Here is a 26,862-nt window from a genome sequence, read left to right on the forward strand (position 1 = left end):
TTAAATGCTAGAAGTATAGTCAACAAGATGTCAGAATTCCTCCTCCTTCTTGACTCCTCAGCCTTTGATACTATCTTTGTCTGTGAAACATGGCTTAATGCATCCTACTCAGACTCCATTATTACAACAAGGAACTATCTTGGATTATTTATGATTTGTTTTCACTTGTTGTGAGCCACCCCGAGTCTTCGGAGAGGGGCGGCATACAAATCCAAATAATAAATAAATAAATAATAATAAATAAATCTTGTCTCTTGTTATGACCGCGAATCCTGCAGAGGAGGCGGGGTAGCTATATTTTACAAAAAGTCTCTAAACCTAAAAAACATCAAAGTTGTGCAGGATCTATTGCTCCCTGAAACTATTGTCTGTGAATCTATCCCTAAATACCACAATTCGCTTCTTACTCTGCTACAGAGCTCCTGACTATGACATCACATATGCAAGCAAATTTTCAGCTCTACTAATGCAGATACCCACTGCCCACACCCCATCATCTTCCTTTGTGACATTAACCTACCACCCATTAACTGTACATTAAATGAATGTAGCACGGAACCTACCCACTCTACTATGTATAACAGTCACCAGTCTGGGACTTGACCAACTAGTAACTAACAATACTACATTAGATAACTGTCTGGATCTCATCTTCTGCAACAGCAAAAGTACAATATATGGCTTACAAATAAAAGAACCTTTTTCCAACAGTAACTACAGCGTGATAAACCTCAGTCTCAACCTAAGCCATACTAAGATCTACACAAATAACACGACTCTAAAATTCAACTTCAAAAAACCAAACTACGAACTCATTGATGCCCATCTTTCAACATTAAACTGGCAAACCTTATTCTCTAACTGCAACTCTACGGATGACTTCTAAACACATTCTTGCTTGAGATGAAAATAATCATCAGACTTTATGTACCATTTGCATCTGCCTCAACCAAGAAAAATAATTTTCTCAAAAAACTCTCTGGCGTAAAAACAAAAAAGGACAAGTAGTAAACTTCAAAAGCCATTATAAAAGCATGTGCAAACAAATAAAAGCAGAATGTCTCAACTTCCACAGCATACAAGAGGAAAACCTCCTACACACCAAATCCAATTGAGCTTTCTACAACTCTATCAACAACAAACTCAAGGATAATAATAATAATAATAATAATAATAATAATAATAATAATAATAATAATAATAATTTATTGGATTTGTATGCCGCCCCTCTACGAAGACTCGGTGCGGCTCTAGACCTATCCCACCTCTCAAAGGACCAACAACAAAGAATACCATGATGATTCATCCAAAGCTAACCTTCTCAAATCATTCTTTGGCTCTGTCTTTGTCAACAGCAACGGCTCATTCCCCAAATTCATCACTTACACCTCAAACTCTCTCAATGATCTAACCCAAATAGACTTAACTGAAGCCCAAGTTGAAAAGTATTACGTGACCTTAAACCTTCCCTATCAGTCAAACCAGATGGTCTATGTGCATATTTCCTAAGAAATCTCTCTTCTGCTATAGCAGAACCACTGAGCATAATCTTCGAAAAATCCTTCAGAACCAGCACACTTCCTAAACTATGGTCAAAAGCTATGGTCATCCCCGTCTTCAAAAAAGAAGACCCCTCTCTTGTCAATAACTACAGACCAATATCACTATGCTGCGTCCCATGTAAAGTTATGGAATCAATTATAAACCAATCAATTACTCTCCACCTAGGAACTAATAATCTGCTCGCTAACAGACAATTTGGATTCAGAAAAAAACTATCCTGCAACTTACAGCTCCTCCACTGTAACAACGTATGAACAACTCATCTTGACCAAGGAAAAACTATAGATGCAACTTATATTGACTTCTGCAAAGCGTTTGATTCAGTGGTCCACGACAAACTACTTCTAAAATTCAAATCTTATGGCACCTCAGGATCCCTCCACAGCTGGATTACTGCATTCCTGTGAAACAGGCAACAAGTGGTCAAAATAGGAAGATCCATATCCACACTCATCCCTGTTAAAAGCGGTGTCCCCCAAGGAAGTGTACTGCGACCTATGCTCTTCATTCTCTACATCAATGATCTTTGCAATCTCATCACAAGCAACTGTGTTCTTTTTGCAGTTGATGTAAAACTCTTCACCTCTGAAAACACAACTACTCTACAAAAAGACCTAGACTGAGTTTCTGACTGGTCCAACACATGGCAACTCCAAATCTCAACCAGCAAATGTTCTGTCGTTCACATCGGCAAAAAGAATCAGAACTTCAAATACAAACTGAATAAACAAATTATCACAGATAATCCCCACTCTGTCAAGGACCTTGGAATACTAATAACTAAAGATCTAAGTGCCAAAGTCCACTGCAACAACATTGCCAAGAAGGCCTCAAGAGTTGTTAATCTAATCCTACGTAGCTTCTGCTCTGGAAATCTCACACTACCTACCAGAGCTTACAAAACTTTTGCCAGACCCATCCTAGAATACAGCTGATCTGTTTGGAACCCATACCACATTTCTGACATGTGGACTCAATTTCCCAGTTATCGGGTGAGCAATTGGATTGCATTTAACCTGTGCCTTGTGTGTACCAGAAAATCCCTTTGACATTTTAAAAGGGAGCTGTTTCTGTTTTTCTGTTTATAAAAACTTTTCGGTTTTCCTTTTATTGTGTGGTGTGTGTCTTCCTGGACTAATTACCCTGTAATTATGGGTGGTTGAAACACGCTGTCAGAATAGGGTACAGGTAGAATAGAGGTAGAAGAATGAGGAGTTTCCATGGAGAAAGGTGGCAATATGATAAGTTATTTTCAGAAGGGACACTAGGTGAGAGTGACCATGACATCCTAAAATTCAGCATTGTGCAATCACTAACTGCTATACCCAACACCACTAGAATCCCAGACTTCAGAAAAGCAGACTTTAACAAGCTGAGAGCGAATCTGGAAAAAAAAAACTGGAAGGAACTTCTAAAGGGTAAAACCACACAGGAATCCTGGGAGGCCCTAGAAACACTATCATAGATGCCCAAAACAATACAATCCCCATGAAAAAGAAAAACAGGAAAAGTAAAATGAAAACAGCATGGCTTTACAAAGACCTTGCAGACAACTTAAAGAAAAAAAAGCCAAATACAAAAAATGGAAAGAAGGACTCATAACCAAAGCGGAACATCAGCAAACAGCCAGAGGCTGCAAACAAAAAATAAAAACAGCAAAGGCCCAACACAAACAATACCTTACAGCGAAAGTCAAAGACAACAAAAAAAGTTTCTTCCAGTACATAAAGAAGAAGAAAATCAAGGAAACAGTCACTACACTAAAAAATGAAGATGGTAATGAAATCACAGACAACAGAGACAAAGCACAGTTGCTCAACGCTTACTTTACATCAGTCTTCACACAAAATGGAACCACCTACTAACAATGTTCTCTCTAATTTTTTTTCAGTGTGGGCGGAAACGTATAGTGTCTGAGCAGCAGTCCCTTTGGGACTGAGCGGCATAGAAGTATTAACAAACAAACAAACAAACAAATAATAAAAAACAGTGGGAGCAAATGTGAAAAAATTTGAAATTAACCAAATCAGTACCATACAAGGAAAACTCACAAAAAATGTTCTACAGATGGCACCTAGCTCCAACTAGATTGGCTAAGATTTATCCCAATCTGAAGCAAAACTGTTGGAGGTGTAACAACAAAACCGGATCCTTTTACCACCTATGGTGGACATGTCCACACATAAAAAAGTTGTGGAAAAAAATTCAAATATGGATTCAAGAGATCACGGCAATCACATTAAAATTAAGACCAGAAATTTTTCTTTTGGGCATAATAGATTTGAAAGGTAAAAAAGAGGACTTCTATTTAATCCATCACATAATTACAGCTACGAGAATCACAATTGCGCAGAATTGGAAAAAAGAGGATACACCAACCGAAAGAGAAATTATTAAGAAAATATATGATTGTGCAGAAATGGACAGACTCACCCAAAAACTTAAAAACAAAGAGGACTCAAGATATTATGAGACTTGGGAAAAATTTTATGATTGGGTAAAAAAAAAGAAAGAAAAAAGATAAAATGTAAACTAAATATAGGCTAATAGATAGGGGAGAAGTTTCGACACTGACAAAATATAGAACTCTGAATATCTTTATCGGATTGTTATCAACATTTTTCTCAATTCAATCGGAGCTTAATTCAAGTGTAGATTAAAAAAAAATATTGGAAAAACCGCGGCAACCATATACTTGTAAGAGCTCACATTAAGACTTACAAAGTGACACTCAAGGTGGCAAGATGCGTGTATCATGCCGCCTTGATTGCATCAGCAGAATCTTGCCCGGCTGCTCTGGTTAGGGGGACCTGCTCCCTTCTTAACTAGGGGGGAGTTAGGGAGCCCTTGCAGAGTAGTGCTGAGGATTTTAACACATTTTTCGCTGATAAAGTTGCTCGGGTCCGGGCGGAGCTCAACTTCGATTGGATAACAGAGTCGACTGACAACGAGTCAGTCAAGGTGACTGGGGCCTGTCCTTGTCCATCTGCCTGGGAAGAGTTTGATCTGGTGACACCTGATGAAGTGGACAAGGCTATTGGAGCTGTGAGTTCCACCACCTGTTAGTTGGATCCGTGTCCCTCTTGGCTGGTTTTGGCCAGCAGGGAGGTGGCACGGAGCTGGGTCTAGGAGATTGTCAACGCTTCTTTGGGGAGGGAGTCCTTCCTGGCTCCCTACAAGGAAGCACTTGTGCGCTGCCGCCTCAAGAAGCCTTCCCTGGACCCAGCTTACAACCTTCCCTTTATGGGATAATACTAATACTAATAACAACAACAACAACAACCCCGGAACCAAACTCAACATAGACAAAAACATAATAAGGGACTAATTGTGGGTGCTCAACAAGTACAAATCACCAGGGCCAGATGGACTTCACCCCAGAGTCCTAAAAGAACTGGCAGACACCATAGCGTAACCACTTCTCCTCATCTATAAAACATCTTGGACCACTGGAGACCTACCGGATGACTGGAAATGAGCTGACATAGCCCCCATCCACAAAAAATGTAAAAAGACTGACCCAGACAACTACAGACTAATCAGTCTGACTTCTATCCCTGGAAAACTACTGGAGAAAATAATTAGAAAACAACTTTGCCATTACCTAGAAACAAACAACATTATATCCTACAACCAGCATGGGTTTGTCAGAAACAAATCATGCCAAATCAACCTCATATCATTTTTCAACACCATAACCAAATCAGTGGAGCAATGCACTGCAGTAGACCTCATATACTTGGACTTCAGCAAAGCTTTCGATAAAGTTGACCACAAGCCCCTAATCCACAAATTAGAAAAAAATGGAGTAAATTACAAAACAGTTGGCTAACCAATCGTACCCAATGAGTTGTCATCAATGGCTCCAAATCCACATGGAAGAAATTAGGCAGTGGGGTACCACAGGGCTCTATCCTGGGCCCTGTACTCTTCAACATTTTCATCAATGACGTGGATGAGGGAGTAGAAGGGGAACTAATCAAATTCGCAGACAAGACCAAGCTGGTGGAGATAGCCAAAAACCTAGAGGACAGGCTCAAAATACAGAAAGATCTGGACAGATTAACACTGTAGGCCCATACTAACAAAATAATGTTCAATGTCGACAAGAGCAAAGTCCTTCACTTAGGTAAAAAAAAAACCTTGACATACATAGAGCCTGGGAGAAACCCCACTTAGCAGTAGTGACTGCAAAAGAGATCTTGGAGTCTTGGTGGATAATCAACTAAACATGAGCCAGCAATGTGCAGCAGCAGCTAAAAAAAGCCAATACACTTCTAAGCTGCATCAACAGGGGAATACACTCCAGGACCTGGGAAATATTAATACCAATCTACTATGCCCTGGTCAGACCACATCTGGAGTACAGCATCCGGTTCTGGCCACCACACTCCAAAAGAGACATTGAAACTCTGGAGAAGGTGCAGAAAAGAGCAACCAAAATGATTAGGGGACTTGAAACCAAGACTTACGAAGAGAGATTGCGGGAACTGAGCATGGATAGCCTAGAGAAAAGGAGGGCCAGAGGGGACATGATAGCAGTATACAGGTATATGAGGGGTTGCCACAGAGAGGAAGGGGGTCACTCTATTGTCCAGAGGCACCAAAGGGCTGGACGAGGAACAATGGCTGGAAGCTGACCAAGGAGAGATTCAATCTGGAAATAAGGAAGAACTTTCTGATGGTCAGAGGGATCAACTAGTGGAACAACCTCCCTGTGGAGGTTGTGAACGCCCCAACTCTGGACACTTTCAAGAGGAGTTTGGACTGCCATTTGGCTGGAGTGCTATAGCATTACCTGCTCAGGCAGGGTGTTGGACTTGATGACCTGCATGGTCCCTTTCAACTCTAACAATAAATAAATAAACAAACAAACAAACAAATAAATAAATAATAAAATCTCATTTTTATTTCTATTTTTCAAACTCATATTTCTAGTGCAGTTATTATCCTTTCCAAATTCTCCATCCTTTCTTCCAGGTTATGAAATTTATTCATTCTGTCCCTTATGTATAATCTCACTTAGATATTTTCTCATCACGTTTCCATTCCAATAGTTGAATCAGTGGGGGTTTTTCCATCCACGGTTCCTTCAGTCACCAGTAGCAACTAATATAATCCTTTCTTCTCTCAAATAAACACAAATATCATTTCATCATCACCACCACAGTAGATAAGATATTCCAAAGCCAAGGTCAGCAATTGTTGAAAAATAAATCAAAGATTCTTCCTGTAATGGGTCCTCCAACCAGCATTTGGGTGTCTATTACTTTTTCCATAGAGTTCCATAGAGTTCCTTATACATATTTACTTATTTCAACAATTAGCAAATAAATCTAAAAATTTCCAGATGTTACAGCAATCCAAATTTAAGTGCCCTTAGATGATAATAAATCCACTTTGGGGCTCTTTGCAAATCCCAAGGCTTTCTGCTCTCACCTTACTGCTAAACAGCTGCTTCCTTCCATTTCCCACAAAGTTTTGTTCCTTTTACAAAATAAACAAAAAAAGATCTCAAGATTCTGTTTGCCCACCTCCCTCACCAGCACAACATATAATGGGCATGGACTTAACAATCTTAACTGCTGTTGCTTTGATTCATGTTCCAGTGTTGGATATTTTTATAATGTGTCAGAAGACACATAAAAGTAAATTGAATGAAGTGACAGTGAATTACTTAAATGGAATATGCATGGCAAAACAAGAAGAGACAGGATCAAGGATCAATTGGTTGTGAATAAATAGAAATTGAACATGGACTGAAAATAAGAATGATTGGTCTATATGCTGCCTGCAGACATGAATGCACATGCATTTTGGTGTGTAGACTATGCCATATTGTTGACCAAGAACCCTTTAGATTTTTTCTTAAAATAGTAAAAAAATTGTACATCTAAATGAAGAAATCAAATAATTACTTCTTCACTTTGTTTCAGGAGACTGACTTAGGTTTTGAAGCTCCTTTATCTCCACATTTTATTACTGAAGAGCAAATGCTGTTTTTTCACCATGGACCACGAGGTTCTACGCCAACATTCTCCGACTTACACAGAGGGAAGCGCTTAGATTATCTGTAAATACCAATAGTATATAAATTATTCAGCTTTCTTAGAATTACTCCAGTATTAATGTATTTTGAAATATTGTTTCCTAAGAAAAATAAATAGCACTCAAAATATACTGTAGATTTAAGGGACAGAACTTGTAGTATATCTGGCAAATATTAACGGACAAGGCACAAATAATTTCAGAATGAAATAACATTTGTCAGCATCTGAAATTAAATTATTCTAGTAATGCAGAATTGAGATTATACAAGACCTCCTTTAACATTTCTTTATGGTTAGAGTATGGGAGATTTTATTTTAGTATTTTACATTGCCTCTACTGTTGGGTCTTGGTAACTGATTAACAGAAATATGCATGTACTGAAATACTGAAGGGGTTATCTTAATAAAGGTATCAGTATACACCTTTTGGGTTTTAGCCTTGCTGGATTTGTGATTTTAGTATTTGTTCACCTCTTTTTTTGTTAATAACTATAGGCACCAACAGTATTTTTTTTATTTCTGTGACAAAAGAATAAGAATATAGTAGAGGCATTTACAAGAGCAGCTCTGGCACAGCTGGTTAAGACACCGACTAGAGGGGAAAATATTCTAGATATAATTTTTACGAATGGGAATTGTGTTTCAGAGGTTAAGGTGGGAGAAAATTTAGGTTGCAGTGACCACCTATGTTTGTAGTTTGATGTAAAAACTGATTGTGAGCAATCCTATACTGCAACCAAAGTATTGGATTTCAGAAATACAAATTTTAATGCAATGGGGGAATATTTAAATATTGAATTAAAGGGGAGGAATGGACTGTACGTAAGGCAAATAACTAAAGGTAAAATGAGGAAGAAACCGCTATGTTTAAACAATGATATAAGGGCTATAGTCAATGAAAAAAATTCTGCCTATAGGAGATATAAAGAGTCTGGAAGTATAGCTGACAGAGAGGTGTATAAAATGAGACAGAAGGAGGTAAAACAGATAATATATGCTGCTAAAGCTTCAAAAGAGGAAGAAATTGCCAAATCCGTAAAGAAGGGGGATAAAACCTTATTCAGATATATTACTGATAGGAAGAAGAAAAACTGCAGCATCACAAAGCTTAGTACCAGGAACAATACATACATTCATGGGAATAAGGAGGTCGCTAACAATTTGAATAGCTACTTCTGTTCAGTTTTCTCAAAAGACACCTTACAATATAGTACTATAGATGGATATAGCGTTGCTTCCAGCTGTAGGGATTCAGCTGCAGTGATCTTAGAGGCCGATGTCTTAGAAGAAGTTGAACGATTAAAGATAAATAAGGCAATGGATCCAGATGGCATCCACCCCAGATTTCTTAAAGAACTCAGATTTGTCATTGCTACCCCCCCCCCCCCGACTGATTTGTTTAGCCAATCCCTGTTAACAAGAGATGTTCCTGAGGATTGGAGAATGGCCAGTGTTGTGCCTTTCCAGAAGAAGGGCAGTAGAGAAGAAACTGATAAGTACAGGCCAGTTAGCTTGACATCAGTTGTAGTTAAAATGATGGAAATCAGCACCTAAAACCAATAACTTATTGGACCCAAACCAGCATGGCTTTACTGAAGGCAAATCATGCCAGACTAATCATTGATTTCTTTGACTATGTCAGAAAGATGTTGGATGAAGTTGGTGTTGTGGATATTGCCTATCTGGACTTCAGCAAAGCCTTTGATACGGTTCCACATAAAGAGCTGATAGATAAGTTAGTGAAGATTGGACTTAATTCCTGGATAGTTCAGTGGATTTGCAACTGGCTGAAGCATAGACATCAGAGGGTTGTTGTTAATGGCATGTATTCTGAACAGATACTGGTTACAAATGGTGTGCCACAGGGTCTGTTTTAGGTCCTATTCTTTTTAATATGTTTGTTCGTGACATAAGGGAAGGTTTGGTAGGGAAGGTTTGCCTACTTGCTGATGACTCTAAAGCAGTGTTTCCCAACCTTTTTTGAGTCGCGGCACATTATTCAGACTTACAAAATCCTGGGGAACATTGAGCGGGGGGGGGGAGGCAGCGGGGGGGGGGGCTAAAAAAGTTTGGACAAAAAAACCCTCTCTTCCTCCCTTTTGCCCTATTTCTCTCTCCCTCCCTCTTTCTTTCCCTCTCTCCATCCCTCTTTCTTTCTTTCTTTCTTCCTTTCTTTTTTGCTCTTTCTCTTGCCCTCCTTCCCTCCCTCTTTCTCTCTTTCTTGCTTTCTCTCTCTCTGTTGCATTCTTTCTCTCTTTCTCTCTCTCTTTTGCTATCTCTCTTTTATTCTCTCTTTCTCGCTCCCTTGCTTTCTCTTTCTTTCTCTCTCTTCCTCTTTCTCTCTTGCTTTCTTTCTCTCTTTCTCTCTTTCTTTCTCTCTCTCTCTTTTTTCCTTCCTTTCTCTCTCTTGCTTTCTCTCACACACACTCTTTCTCTTTCTGTCTCCCTTGCTTTCTCTCTCTCTTGCTTTCTCTCTCTCTCTCTTGCTTTCCTTCTCTCTTTCTCTTTCTCTTGCTTTCTTTCTCTCTTCCTCTCTCTTTCTCTCTTTCTTGCTTTCATTCTCTCTCCCTTGCTTTCTCTCTCTCTCTTGCTTTCTCTCTCTTTCTCTCTCGCTTTCCTTCTCTCTTTCTCTCTATCTCTCTTTCTTTCTCTCTCTCTCTTCCTCTCTCTCTCTTTCTTTCTCTCTCTTGCTTTCTCTCTCACACACACTCTTTCTCTATCTATCTCCCCCTTGCTTTCTCTCTCTCTCCCTTGCTTTCTCTCTCTCTCTTTCTCTCTCTCTTGCTTTCCTTCTCTCTTTCTCTTTCTCTCTTGCTTTCTTTCTCTCTCTCTCTCTTCCTCTCTCTCTCTCTTTCTTTCTCTCTCTTTCTTTCTCTCTCACACACACTCTTTCTCCCCCCTTGCTTTCTCTCTCTCTCTTGATTTCTCTCTTGCTTTCCTTCTCTCTTTCTCTCTTGCTTTCTCTCTCCCCTCCTTTTTCTTTCTCTTTCTCTCCCGTGCACCACGCCGGCAACAGAGAGAGAGAGAGAGCGGAGAGAGAGTGGAGGGTGGCTTTCCGGTCCGTGGCCCCCTGGATCAGCGGCCCCGCATGGCCCCAGCGTGGACTCCACCATCGCCTTCACCTCCGCCTAAGAGGCAGCAGCCACATTCAACCCTTCGCCCTCCCAGGTGTCCATGGCGCTCAGCGCCCGGCCACGCACCACCTCCACATCCCGGTACCCCGCCCAACCTCTACCTGCAGGAATGGGTGGTGGGGCGCCACGAAGGGTGGCGCTTGGAGGCCACCACAGCACCATTTTCATCACGGCACAAAGCCACGCAGTCCCGGATCGCTCGCTTCTCCGGCTAGCAAGCCGGCTGCCTGGGAAATCGGTGCGCTTTTTAAACGCACGCTTTTCAAATGCGGCGCTTTCCTGGGCAGCCGACTTTGCTGGCCAGAGAAGGGAGCGATTCAGGACTGCGTGGCTTTGCGCCACTTCAAAAATTTCTGCGGGATGGGGGGTTTCCTAATGGCTGTGCGGGCGCACGCTCACGCAGCTTAGAAACAACAGTGGCCGGCGCCCTCCCACCGGGCCCCAAAAGCTCACTTCCCATCACCGCCAGGGAAGCTCCAGCCAGGCTGGGCTCGCGGCACACCTGACCATGTCCCGCGGCACACTAGTGTGCCGCGGCACACTGGTTGGGAAACACTGCTCTAAAGTATGTAATAGGGTTGATATTCCTGGAGGTGTCTGTAATATGGCAAATAATTTAGCTTTACTGGATAAATGGTCAAAGCAATGGAAACTGCAGTTTAATGTTTCCAAATGTAAAATAATGCACTTGGGGAAAAGGAATCCTCAATCTCAGTATTGTATTGGCAGTTCTGTGTTAGCAAAAAATTCCGAAGAGAAGGATTTATGGGTAGTGATTTCTGACAATCTCAAAATGGGTGAAAAATTGAACGGGTCCAAAGAGGGGCTACAACAATGGTGGAAGGTCTTAAGCATAAAACTTATCAGGAAAGACTTAATGAACTCTGTATAGTCTGGAGGGCAGAAGAAAAAGCAGGGGCATGATCAAAACATTTAAATATGTTAAAGGTTTAAATAAGGTTCAGAAGGGAAGTGTTTCTTATAGGAAAGTAAACAGAAGAACAAGGGGGCACCATCTGAGGTTAGTTGGGGGAAAGATCAGAAGCAACATGATAAAATATTATTTTACTGAAAGAGTAGTAGATCCTTGGAACAAACTCCCAGTCGACGTGGTTGGTAAATACACAGTAACTGAATTTAAACATGCCTGGGATAAACATATATCCATCCTAAGATATAATACAGGAAATAGTATAAGGGTAGACTAGATGGACCATGAGGTCTTTTTCTGCCGTCAATGATCTTTTTTAAAAAAAAAAAATATTTTTATTGTATTTTTAAAAAATACAAACAAAGATGTACAATATTAAACACTCAAGGAGCTGCCATTGCTCCGCTTATCTTAGAAGTCTAACTGCTACAAAAAGTAAAAACCTAACTGTAATCAGATCAATACAGAAATAGCACACATTTATATTAGATACTTGTTGAATTTAACTCTATATGTTAATTAAATTTCTTTATCTGTAAAATACTTATTCAAAAATTATAATATAATGAATAGCATATCTAACTTTATCATACTCTAAATATTTTAAAACTATTATAATCTATCTTATAAAATTTCAAAAGTATAAGTTCAAGAAATTCTAAATTCTTGTTTCTTTAACTTTTAATATTATTTTTATTTTTTTTCAATATATTTTTATTAATTTTCTTAACATAGACAAAACTGACAAACATACATTTAACATAAAAATGGGGTTGTATCTACCCCGCTTATTCTAGAAGTAAAATTTCAATACAGAAAAAGAGTACAGTACATTTAAAAAATACTTAAATTCAACTTATTACTTTAAATGAAAAGAAGAAATTTGTTTTACCTTATATAATAAATTTTCATACATAAACTAAATCTAACATAACTCTTAAATCATAACAATGTTAATTCTAACATAAATCTTAAATCATATCACTGCTAATATAATTCTCTTATTTATTTATTTCTTATTTTAATATTTCTTCTTATTTATCCATATATACACTTTATTCCATATCTCATAATATTCTGTTTTTTCTTGGTCGTTTAACCGTCTTGTCATCATATCCATTTCAGCACAATCTAGTATTTTCTTAATAACTTCCTCTTCTTTGAGGATATTTTCCCCTTTCCAATTTTGCGCATATATTATCCTGGCCGCGGTCAAAATATGAATAACTAAGTGTAAAATTTATTTCCTGTATCTCTGATTAGTTATACCCAGTAAATAAAATTCCGGGGTTATTTCTATCTCCTATTTTACTATTTGTTTTATCATTCTTTCTATTATTTTCCAATATAGCTTGACTTTACTACATGTCCACCATTGATGATAATAAGATCCTATTTCCTTCTTACATTTCCAACATAATGGAGAAGTCTTAGGAAACATTTTTGCTATTCTATTTGGTGGAAGGTGCCATCTGTAAAACTTCTTAATTTGGTTTTCTTTTAGGGAAACTGATTTTGTCCTTTTCCAATTTAAGGTCCAAACTTTTTCCCATGTGTCTATATCAATTTCTTTACCGATATTTTTGCACCAACTTATTATATTATCCTTTAAAGTCAAATCTATATTTTTATGAGCAATCAAATATTTATAAACTTTCCCTATTAGTTTAGTCTGGTTAGTAACTAATAAATTACCTAGGAAATTTTTACTTTTATTGAAGATGTATGTTCTACTGTCTCTTTGAAATTTAGACTGAATCTGAGCATATTGACACCAGTCAATTATAATCCCTTCTTCTTGTAATTTATTTCTTGCCTTTAATTTCAATTGATCATCTAATAATTCCTTATTTCTTATTATTCTCACATCCCTTACAGAATTGGGGTGTATTGTTGCCTCTAGGGGAGAAATCCATTCAGGAATAGTCAAAAAGTGGTTCTTCTTTATATCTTTCCAAACTTCCAGTAAATACTTTCTTATTGTATGTCGTTTAAAATACGTATGAATTTTATCCTTATCGTACCATATAAAGGCATGCCAGCCAAGCATAAGGTCGTGACCTTCTAATTTTAATGTTCTTTTATCTTCTAACACTATCCAATCTCTAATCCATGTTAGAGCGGATGCCTGATAATATAATTTCCAGTTAGGTAAAGCAAATCCTCCTCTTTCTTTAATATCTTCCAAGATATTTGTCTTTATTCTTGCTTTTTTCCCTTGCCATAAGAATCTTTTAACTATCGTTGTTAAAAAAATTAAAAAATTTCCCCCAGGATTTATTGGGATGACCTGGAACAAAAACAAAACCTTAGGTAGTATATTCATCTTAATCGTGGCAATTCTCCCCAGGAAAGACATTTTTAAGTTGTTCTATATTTCTAAATCTTTTTTAATTTCTGCAATTAATTTCATGTAATTATCATTTTTTAATGTTATTGTTTTTGATGTTATCCATATTAACAAATATTTAACTTTCTTAACTTTCTTAACTATTTTCATATCTGTGATATGTTCAAGTTGTCTTTCTTGAATTTTATTCATATTTTTCATTATAAATTGTGTTTTACTCTTGTTTATTTTTAACCCTGCAACTTTTCCATATTGTTCTATTGTCTGTATCAATATTGGGGCCACTGTTATCGGATCTTCTATTATAAAAGTCAAGTCATCTGCGAATGCTTGGACTTTATATATCTCTTTACCAATAGTCAAACCCTTTATTTTTGAATCTGTTCTTATTTTTATCAGTAGAACTTCTAAAGATAAAATAAATAATAATGGTGATATCGGGCAACCTTGTCGAACTCCTTTACTTATTTCAAATGTTTCCAATTGTTCATTGTTTAATATAATTTTTGTTGTTTGTTTTGAATAAATTGCATCTATTAAGTTTACGAATTTAGTACCAAATCTCATTTTGTTTAATTGCATTTTTATAAAAATCCAATTAATATTGTCAAAAGCTTTTTTAGCATCTAAAAACATTAATGATACAGATTTTTCAGAATGTTGCTCATAATATTCTAATACATTAATGATCGTTCTAAGATTCTTTTTAATCTGCCTACCAGGTAAAAACCCATTTTGGTCATGATGAATTTTCTCATTTAATATCTTTTTTAATCTGTCTGCATAGATTGTAGTAAATATTTTATAGTCAACGTTTAATAATGATATAGGTCTATAATTTTTTATATTTTCTTTTGGAGTTCCTGGTTTATGAATTAAGGTTATTAAAGATTCTGACCAAGATTTTGGGATTTTACCATCCATTCTACTTTCGTTAAAAATTTCCAACATATTATTTGTTATTACATCACTATCTATTTTATACCATTTTGCCGGTATCGCATCAGGTCCAGTGACTTTATTATTTTTTTTGTTTTTTAATAGTTGTAGAAAGTTCTTCAATTGTTATTGGACTATCTAGTCTTTCCTGTTGTTCTTCCGTTAATTGCGATAATTTTATAGATTCTATATATTTAAAAACTTCATCCTCACTAATATCTTCTTTTTTGTACAGTTCTTTAAAAAAAATTTGTACTATTTTTGCTTTTTCATCTATATTATATTTTATTGTTCCATTTTCGTCTTCTAACTTTTTAATTATTTTTGACAGTCTGTGCTTCCTTAATTTATATGCAAGCCATCTTCCTGGCTTATTGGCATATTCAAAATAATGTTGTTTAGCTCTTTTTATCTTTTCTGCTATTTGATTTTGCTCTATAAGTTTAATTTTATGTTTAATTACTTCTATATTTCCCTTTAACTCCTTGTTTTTAGCGTTTAGCTATGATAAAGATTCTACTTGTCTTAGTTCAGTGATTAATTGTTCATATTGCCTTTACTTTTCCTTATTTACCTTTGCAGTATAAGAAATCATTAGTCCTCTAATATATGCCTTGGCAGTATCCCATAAATTTTGAGGGGTAGTATCTGAATTTTTATTTATTTCGACAAAGACCTTTAATTCATTCTCTATCCATTCCTTATATTTTTTATCTTTTAAAATATTTCTATTCATCTGCCAATTTGGGTATTTCTTATTACTTTTCATGTAAACTACTACAGGGTTATGATCTGCCCAAGTATTTACATCTATTTCTATCTCTTTTATTTGTTCTGCAATTATTTTTGAAGCCCACACCATGTCAATTCTTGTTCAAATTTTGTGGGGATTTGAATAAAAAGTATACTGTCTAGTTTGAGGGTGTCTTTCCCTCCAAATATCATTTAATAATAATTCCGATTTCATCTTTTGGAAAGTAGTTGGTAATATATTTTTCTTTTTCTTACTATTTTTTTCCTCCCCCCCGAATGATCTAATAATCTATTTGAAATTGCATTAAAATCACCAATTATAATCATATTTTCAATATTTAATTCATTTATTTTCTGATGTAGTTGTTTGTAGAATGCCATTTGATTTTCATTTGGGGCATAAATAGAAATGATGACAAGAGGTTTAGGCTCTGTATTAATCTGCACAATTAATATTCTACCTTCTTGGTCTGCATATAATTGTTTGGAATTTGTGGAATTCTCAACATACATCGCTATCCCTCTTTTTCTTTGATCTGCCAATGCAGCATACATATTTCCAATTTTACGGCTTGTCCTTTTTATATGAACTTCTTGTAATATTGTAATTTGAGCTTTTTGATTTTTAATTTTTGTGAATATTTGTTTTCTTTTTCTCGGTTCATTCAAACCATTCACGTTTACAGAAATAATTTTTAAGTCTTTTAATATGGTCATTTGTAGTATTTCTTGGTGTCTTCAGTTTCGCACTGAGGTTGTTTTCTTCTTGCACCCAAGTCCTCCTCTCCTCCCTGGGCGGCACTCCCCACATCCTCCTCCTTTCTTTCTGGCTGTATTTTGATTGGTTCTAGTTGGCGTATTCCACTAGTTTCATAAAAGTCTTTTGCTTCGGCCAAGTTTTCTATTTTGTATCTTTTGGATTGCCAGTAAAGTGATAGTCCTTCTGGAATAAGCGAACGAAAAGTTATTTTTTCTTTCATCAAAATTCTCGTCAGAAAATGGTAATCTCTTCTGCTTTCTCTTACACTTCTTGGAACTTGTTTCAATATTGTAATTTCTTTTCCTTTGCCTTGTAGTTTTTCATTTCTTGTCCATTTCAGAATATCATCTCTTACAGTTCTTCTCACAAACTTTATATGGACGTCTTGTGGTAGATTGTGCTGACGGACATAGCTAGTTTGCACTCGAAAGACTTCATCAATTTCTTTTATAAGTTCTGTAGGGTCCAGCTGGAGGATTCCTCCAATAATTTCTGCCATTCTTGCTTGTAAATCTTCATCTTTTTCTTCTGTTATGTTCTGGAATCTTAAACCATAAGATGCTCGTTGTACTTTCCATCTTTTCAGTTCTCTCCTCTACCGCCTTCACTCTATCTTCATTTTCTTTCAAAGTTTGCTGAATTTCTTTCATTTGCTCCTTCATCTCTCCTGTATCCGCTTTTAATTCTCCCATTTCTGTTTTTATGGCCTCTCGTTGTTGATTTGCGTCTTCTTGTGATTTAAGCATAAATTCTTTCATAGAATTTAATGTCTCTTGTATCGTTACAAGGGTGGGCTGTTGTGCTTTCTCTTTCTCCTTCTCTTTAGCTAACATGGTTGCAGTAGTACTTTGATGTACAGGAGATGGCTGAGGTGACACTTGGGGAGATGAAGCTGACATTAATGTTTGTTTTTTGATTGTCTTAGTATACGTAGACGTACTCGACATCCTTGGCTTCACAACAATTATCTAATTTATTTCTTCCTTGGAAAATTTAAAGTAGGGAAAAAAAATTCCAACAAACTCCAAACTTGTTAAGTTAAACTTCACTAGTTATTTCTGAATATCACAATGCAGACAACACAATAAGCACAACAAAAATATCAATAATCTTAATACTTTAAAATCTATATATATCTATCCTTAGTATACACCTTTTCAACGTTTAAAAATATAATTTGTAATAAACCTTATTCTTATTGTTTATTTTTATTATTATTTATTTTTAATAGTATAAAATTAACCTTAAAAATTCCTTTCAATTTAAAAAAAAGAAAGAAAAAAAGTTCCAGAATGCAACAATATATAATATGTTATTATAACAAATCAATCCCTATTAATCAAATTTTAGTTTTAGTGAAGAGAGATGAAGAGAGAAAGAAAAAATAAAATAAAATAAAGAAGGGGAGAGGAGAGCCACTGATAGAGAACAAAGGCAGAAATAAGAAATATAAAAAGCAAAAAAAAGAGAGGAAAAAAGAGAGGATAAAGGGAGGGAGAGAGAAGGGAAGGAGGGAGCACCACCACAGGGAGAAAGAGGGGAACAAGGAATATCTAGCAATTCGTTTATTTCAAGACTATTTTATTTTAAAATTTATACTAATATCTAAGGACAAAAGGAACAAGAGAAATAAAGGAAGAAAAATGGATATAATATTATTTCTAGAGAATTAAAAAAAGAAATACAAAAAATACAGGTAAATATACATAAATGTTATACAGTCAAAACCGGAAACCTTTTGTTGATTGAAGTTCTAAGGAAATGTTCATTTTTTTTTAAAGTTCTCAAAGTTCTCAAAGTAAGGTCAATAAATGCGATGCGATGTAAATCCAAGGGTAAAAATTAATCAAGTTATATCCAAATTTATTTGTAGTTCCGATTTGCAATATAAAGTTCAAACGAGTATGTAATAATCCAAAGTTTAATCCAGAAGTGTCCCAAAATGTCCCCCCAAAAAATTTATTCCAAGAAAATCACAAAAAAAGAAATTTAATCCAAAGATGTCACAATTTTGAGTCGGATTTCAAACGTAAAACTTAAGATAGATCCTTAGAAACTGTAAAAGGGAGAGAAGAAAACTAGCGAAAATTCCTCTTTATACCAGAGTTAATGAGCAAAGCCGAGACCGATAACAATAAATCTAGCCAAGGGAAAGGAAAAGATCGAGTTCTCCAACAATACCAATCTTCTTCTTTTAAGTTGCCAGCCACGAAAAAAACATAAATCTTCCAACAATTAAGTTATTTATTGATTTATTCCAATTTTTCTTATCTTTTTATGACTAGAAATCAGCAGAAAAAAACCCAAAAATGTAATCCCTCCGCAAGTAGATGGAAAATAGTGCCCGGGATTGATATTTTTTAAATCCAAAGAAAAATCCAATTCATCATTTATAGTTTTTGTTAGATCATATTACTTGATATCTTCTTTCAAATTAGGCTTTTATTTCACTCTTTTTTTTTTTAAATATTTTATTTATTGATTTTTAACAATTTAAAATCACACAACATAAAACAGTGCATAGTGAAATGTGAATTGTGCCCATCACCCCGACATACACACATTCCCCACCACCAAATTGGGGGTATTTCTTTTCTAATCCACTTAACCCAAGAGCAATATATCTGTCTACATATTATAGAGTGATTCTAGTTTATTTCTTGTAGCTTGGTCTCGGATTCTGCTCGTCATATATCGTCTTACCTTGTCCCACCGTCCCATCAGCTGTCCCAAATCAGTTTCATTATCCAAATTTATCCTTTTTTCCATAATTTCAAATTGAATATGATCCACCATGTACCTATACCAATTTTGCATTGTCCATTTTGTCGCATCCTTCCAACCCAAAACTATTACTGCCTGAGCACTTTCTATTGCTGCTTTTTTTATTTCCCTAAATTCTCCCATCGCATTGCTTTTTACTAGTACTGCCATTTCCTTAGTGATTGTCCATTGTATATTTAACATTCCATTGATATCCTCTTTCACTTTTTGCCAAAATTCCTGCACTATCGGGCATTCCCAAAACATATGCATAAACACTCCTTTATCTTGACAACCATGCCAACAATTCCTCCTAACATTCTGCTGAAAATGTGCAAATTGAACGGGAGTAAAATACCACTTATGTAATATTTTCCTTCTCATTTCCCTAATTCTTGTATTTTTAATTTTCCTTATATCTTCTACTATATTTTCCATTTCTTGTACCTCTACTAATATCTCATTTTGCCACCATTTAGTCAATCCATCAATCGTGTCCCCATCTGACTGCACTAGCAGTTTGTATATATTAGTTGCTTGCGCCTTTATCCCCTCACTTTTTTCTCTTATTATTTTCTCTAACCCTGTCTCCTCCCACCATAATACTTCTTTATTCTCCCTTTCATTTAGATATTTACATATTGCATTTATTTGTAGCCACCTTCCCTTACCTAACCACCATTCTATGCGATTTCTACTTGGCCTGCCATCCTTCTCGTATAACTGTTCTATCTTAGTTATCCCTCTTCCCTTCAACTCTCCTATAACCCTATTTAAGTTAATTTCGTTTTCTCTATTTATTACATAAAGCGATGACAGTTTAGATTTATATAATCCTATTTTCCCTTGCCATTTTTTCCAAATTTCCATAGTCCCTTTCATTGGGCCTATTAATTTTCCTATATCTCTCCTATTCCACTTCCTAAAAATTAATTCTCTATTATTCATCCCGTTTATCTGTTTTTCCAATTTCGCCCATTTATTTTCACTTAATTGCAACTCCATTAACCTTTCCATTTGAAAAGCTTCCCTATACAGCTCCAAACATGGAACACCCCATCCCCCCTCTTTTTCATTCGCAATTAACCACTTTTTTCTTATTCTTGGTCTCTTATCTTCTTCAATCCAATAATTTAATTTTTTGTCCCACTCTTTAACCTTACATACCGATAACCCCCCCGACAGCACCTGAAATAGGTACATCATCTTGGGAGCTATCATCATTTTTAAAGCTCTTATTTTAGAGAGTCTCCTTAGCTTTTTATCTTTCCAGCTCCTCATCTGTTTCAACATTTTCCTCCATGTTATTCTATAATTAATCTCTTCCATTTTCACTGGGTTTTTTAATAACCAAATTCCCAAATATTTTATTTTTTTAAGTCCTAATTTCAACCCTGATTCTTTCCTAATTTCTATCTGTTCTCTCGGATCTGTATTTAAACACATAATCTCTGATTTTTCCATATTAACCGACAGTCCCGATTCCTGCTTAAACTCTTGTAAAATATTTATTATACCTTTAATCATCTCCATCGGGGTCTGGGTCAATATAATTGCATCATCTGCAAATAAATTTATTTTCATTTCTAATTCCCCTATTCTATATCCTGCCCAAGTGTTATCTTGTCTTATCTTATTAGCTAAGATCTCTATTGCTATTACGAATAATTTTGGAGACAGAGGGCATCCCTGCTTGGTGCCGTTTAATATTTTAATACTCTGCGTTCTTTGTCCATTCACTCTTATATATGCTTCATTTCCTTTATAAATCTCTTTTATAGTTTCACAAAATTTTTCCCCCATATTTAATTTGTTACATAATTTATATAAGTAACTATGGTTAACTTTATCGAACGCTTTATAAACATCTAATTTCAAAATTCCCAATTTCCTTTTAGTAGCGGTAGCATGGTGCATCACATTCATTACATTTCTAATTGGTTCACTTATTTTCCTTCCCTTCACGAATCCATATTGATCCTCTTCAATTATTTTTGGTAAAATATTTTCTAATCTATTTGCCAGTATTTTCATAAATATTTTATAATCCTGATTTGCCAAACTGATCGGACGGTAAGACCCAGGCTCTCTTAAATCTCGACCCATCTTCGGAATGGTAACAATTTCTGAAAGCTTCCATGTCTGCGGGATATCACGATTTGACAATATATTATTAAACAATTTCCCCAAATGCGGCAGCAAAACATTCACATAAGTTTTATAGAATTCCTCTGTAAACCCATCTGGGCCCGGTGCTTTGGCTTGTTTTAACCCTTTAATTACTCTAGTAATTTCATCTTGTGTAATTTCTGCATTCAAAATTTGTTTGTCTTCTTCACTTACTATTTTCCCAACCTTGAGGACTTCTATCTTCACTTGCTCCTCTTTATACAAATCTTCATAATATTTCCTCATTATCTCCTCTAACCACTCCACTGGTGTCCCTCAATGCTAAAATACATGATTTTTCTTTCCTCTTCTTCAGATATCTCGCCATTTGCTGCATTGATCTTGTCCCCCAACTCTGTATTTTTTGTCGCATCGCCATTCTCATCTTATTCCATTTAATCTCATCATACACCATCAACTGTTTCTTTTTCAATTTCAGTAAACTATTCCAATCTCTACTTTTCGTCATTCTTAACTGCTCTTGTATCAAATCTATTTCCCTTATCTTCCTTTCCCTCTCTCTACCCCACCTCTTCCTAATATCTGCTTCCATACATGTACATTGTCCCCTCATGAAGGCCTTACATGCATCCCATACAATTGATTGTTTAATACCACCCACATCATTAATTCTAAAATATTCTGATAACTCTGTTTGCAATTTCTCTTTATCTTGTTCCCTAGCAGTTACAACTGCATTATATCTCCAAATTTTTTGATTTCATTCCTGACCTATTTCCAATTCTGCCAATAGTGGGGCATGATCTGATATCCATATACTTTTAATGTCTACTTTTTTAACTTGTATATTACCTCCCCTGTTCATTAATATGTAGTCTATGCAGCTAAATGTGTGATATCTTGCTGAATAATATGTAGCTCTGTTTAAAATATCTGCATGTAGATCCACCATATTAAGTCTATTTAAATGTAACATCCTGCTATTTACATTCCCATTTGTTAATTGCATATTAAAATCTCCTGCCAAAAAAGTTGAGCCCTCCTTAAAATTGTCTAACTTCTTCTTAGTATTTATTATAAATTGTTTTGTTTTCCCATTTGGGGCATAAATTGCTGCTAATGTCAACTTCTTTTGATTTATTTTCCCTTTAACAAATATCCACCTTCCTTCTCTGTCTTTCTGAATTCCCACCTCTTCAAAATTAACCCTCTGATGAATCAGAATCGCTGTGCCTCGACTATTTTGCGTTCCTCTTGACTCAAACACCCATTTCCAATTTCTATCATTAATCAAGTTATCCCTTCCTCCCCTTCTTTTATGTGTTTCTGTCAAAATCATAATATCCACCTTATATTGCTTAGCCATCCTTAATATCCTAAAACGTTTCAAATCCGATCCCAAACCATTCACATTTAAAACCATTATCTTACACTCCGTCATAATATACCAAAAACACCCTTTTCCCCTCTTGTTTTGCCCTTGGTTTATATTTTTCCCTTTTCTTTACCCCTATTACCCCCCCCAAACGTGCCTCCCCCTGTGCTCCCCCCACTGAGAGGGGAGAAGACAAGAAAAAACCTTGCCCATACCTGAGGCACATTTTCTGGATTGCGTTCCCACTCAAACTAGCTCCTCTTTCAACCCTTTTTAATTTTATAAAAGAGAAAATTTCTCCCCCCCTCCTTTCTCCTTTAAATAATTCCTTCTTTAATTTCTTCTTTAATTTTAAATTCTTAAACCCCCTTTTTCTCCCCCTTAGACTTCCCCCACTGAATGACAGATATACAGGAATCCCAAGGCATCTCCAAGAAAAATAATAATAATAACAACAATAATAGTAATAGTAATAGTAATAATTCTTTTCCTTTTCCTTTTTTTTTTTAAATTATTAATTTAATTAAGATTTAATCCAAAGTAGAGAAAAGAAAAAGTAGTTCCGGCCATTTGTTTTCCGGCCCCTGGATATGAATTTTCCCTTAAAAGTTTTTTATTTCACCTTATTTATTCAGAAAGTCACAATAATCTCCCAAGTCAGCGGATAATAATGGATTATACCTCTAGAATCTTCTTTTCTTCTTTTGTATTCTTCTTCTGCTGCTGCTTGCTACACATTCACGCTTAGGTTCTTCTTCTTCTTTGCTTGCTTGCTTCCCACTGGTCAGGGCGGATCGTAAATGGCCAGACTCTCTAGGAAAAGAGAGTCAGTTCGCCTTTTCCAGAGCTGTGGGGTAATCCCTTGCCTTTGGAGTCCCAGCGACGACCCCTCGGGTGCAGGGAAACCCCCTGTTCTAGGATCGGGCCGTCCGGACCCGATCCGATTGCAAAAAGCAACCTCTGGAGAGGTTGAAGAGGTCTCAAGGACAGAGCCCTGTCCTAGAGCCTCCGCTACAATCCTGGACCAGACCGGAAGTCAACTTTTAATATTATTTTTAAAGTTCCACCATTCGTATACTTTATTCCATATTTTATAAAATTCTGTTTCTACTTGATTATTCAAGCGTTTTGTCATCATGTCTAATTCTGCACATTCCATAATTTTTTTATAAACTTCTACATCCTTTGGTATTTCCCTTTCTTTCCATTTCTGTGCAAATGCAATTCTTGCCGCAACCAGTATATGTATTATTAAGTAGTAAATTTGTTTGAAATACCCAATAAGAAAAATTCAGGAGATTTTTTTAATCTCCTTTGTTATTTCATTTATCCATTTCTCTATTTTATTCCAATATTCTTTTGCCTCTGAACATGTCCACCATATATGGTAGTACATACCAATTTCTTTTTTACATTTCCAACATATAGGTGAAACTGTTGGAAACATTTTGGAGATTCTATATGGTGGAAGGTGCCATCTATAAAACATCTTAATTTGATTTTCTTTGAAGGAAATTGATTTTGTTATTTTCCAATTATACACCCAAATCTTTTTCCATGTTTCTAAGTCTATCTCTTTGCCAAAATTTTTGCACCAGCTGATCATGTTATCTTTCAATATCCACCCTATTGTTCTATGATTTATTAAATATTTATATATATTTCCAATTACCTTTACTTGATTTTGGAGTAATAATTTACTTAATACATTGTTTTCTTTTTCTAAAGATATAAGTTTTTATATCCATTTGATATCTGGAACTAATCTGTATGTATTGCCACCAATCTAAATCAATGCTAATTCTTGTAACTCTTGTTTTGTTCTGAGTTTTAATTGATTGTCCAGTAAATCCCTATATTTCCAGATCTTACCTTCCTTTGCTAAGTTCGGATGTGTAATGGCTTCTATGGGTGAGATCCATTCTGGCATTACTAAGAAATGATTTTTCTTTATTTCAATCCATACATCAATCAGTGCTTTTCTAATTATATTATTTTTAAAATATGAATGTGTTTTAATCTTATCATACCATATAAAGGCATGCCAGCCCACCATTAAATCATGGCCTTCTAAGTTAAGTAACCTTTGATTATCTAAGGTTAACCACTCTTTTATCCATGTTAGGGCGGTGGCGTAATAATATAATTTCCAATTTGGGAGGCCAAGTCCTCCTCTTTCTTTACGATCTTCTAACGCATTTTGTTTTATTCTTGGTTTCTTACCTTGTCACATGAATTTTTTTATTGTCTTATTTATTTGTATAAAAAAAATTGATCTTGGGTTTATGGGAATAACTTGGAAAAGAAACAAATTTTTAGGGAGAATATTCATCTTAATTGTAGATATCCTTCCCACCAATGTTAATTGCAAATTGTTCCAAACTTCTAAATCTTTTTTCACCTGACCTAATAATTTTAAATAATTATCATTTTTTTAAAGATATGGCTTTAGAGATCATCCATATCACTAAATATTTCATCTTTCTTTGTAGTTTTCATATTTGATAGATCTTCTAAATGTTTTTTTTGTGCCTCTGTCATGTTTTTTGTTAAAATCTGTGTCTTATCTTTATTTACTTTTAATCCTGCGACTTTCCCATATTCCTCAATTAGATTTATTAACCTTGAAATAGATTTTATGGGATCTTCTAAAATTAAAAAACTTAGTTCCAACCTCCATCTTATTTAATTGTATTTTCATAAAATTCCAGTCTACGTTATCAAATGCTTTTTTCGCATCTAAGAATATAAGCATCATTTGTTTTTCTGGATGTTGTTCATAGTATTCTAATGTGTTTATTATTGTTCTTAAGTTATTTTTAATTTGTCTTCCTGGTAAAAAAACATTTTGGTCACTATGTATCATATCATTTATAATATTTTTTAAACCTGTTAGCAAAGATTGATATAAACATTTTATAATCTACATTTAACAATGAGATTGGTCTATAGTTCTCAAATTTTTCTTTTTCTGTATCCACTTTATGTATTAAGGTTATTAACGTTTCTGACCATGTTTTAGGTAATATACCTTCTGCCATTATTTGATTATATATCTCAAACATATTTAAAAAGAGTATTTCTATATCTTACTTATAAAATTCTACTGGTATTGCATCTGGGCCCGTCACTTTATTATTTTTCTGGTTCTTTGTAGATTGTTTTAGTTCCATTTCTGTAATAGGTTTATTTAATCTTTGTTGTTGTGTTTCAGTTAATACCGGTAAGTCTATATTTTTCAAATATTCAAAAATTAAATCCTCATTTATTTCTTCTCTCGTATATAATTTTCTATAAAATTCTAATACTATTTCCTTCTTTTCATCTATTCTTTGTTTCATTTTACCTTTTGAGTCTATCAGATTTTTTATAATTTTGTTTTCCCTCTCTTTTCTTAATTTATATGACAACCATCTTCCTGGTTTATTCGCGTGTTCAAAATATTCTTGCTTTGCTCTCTTTATCTTTTCTACTATTGGTTCGTGTTCTATCAATCTCAATTTGTGCTTTATTAATTCTCTCTGATTTTTAGCTTTATCATCATTATCAACTTTTTGCATTAATGTTTCTACTTTTTTGAGATCTTCTACTATTTTTTCATAATATATTTTATTTTCTTTAAAATTTTTTTTGCTATATAAGAGATTGTTAGCCCACATATATATGCCTTTGTTGTATCCCATAAGTTTTGAGAGGTAGTATCACTATTTTTATTTATTTTAAAGAAAATATCTAATTCTCTCTCCATCCATTTTTTATACTCTGGATCTTTTATTATGTTTCTATTCATTGACCAGTTATTTATTTTATTTTTACCTTTCCAATATATCACTAAAGGACTGTGGTCTGCCCAGGTATTTGTTTCTATTTCTACTTTACTAATTTGTTCCATTATATGTGCTGAGGCCCAAGCCATATCAATCCTGGACCAGGTCTTATGTGGGTTAGAATAAAAAGTATATTGTCTATCTTTTAAATGATATTCTCTCCATATATCCTTCAATAATAGTTCTGTACTTATTTTCCAAAATGTCACAGGTAAAATTACCTTTTTTTCCCTTTTCTTTCCTTTTTCCAGTGTAATCCATTTGGTCATCTGAGATTGCATTAAAAT

The 26,862-nt window shown here is 35.1% G+C and overlaps 1 protein-coding gene across 1 annotated transcript in view; it reads left to right on the forward strand.

Moving 5' to 3' along the window:
- Positions 1-26,862, forward strand: part of LOC139161032 (cation channel sperm-associated auxiliary subunit beta-like) — a 155,240-nt gene that overhangs the window by 52,810 nt on the left and 75,568 nt on the right. Inside the window, exon 16 of the mRNA XM_070739673.1 lies at positions 7,500-7,636. Coding sequence (XP_070595774.1) covers positions 7,500-7,636 — 137 coding nt within the window. The remainder of the gene's footprint in view (positions 1-7,499; positions 7,637-26,862) is intronic.

Source organism: Erythrolamprus reginae, chromosome 1 (assembly GCF_031021105.1).
Source record: "Erythrolamprus reginae isolate rEryReg1 chromosome 1, rEryReg1.hap1, whole genome shotgun sequence".
In the NCBI taxonomy this organism is placed as follows: Eukaryota; Metazoa; Chordata; class Lepidosauria; order Squamata; family Dipsadidae; genus Erythrolamprus; species Erythrolamprus reginae.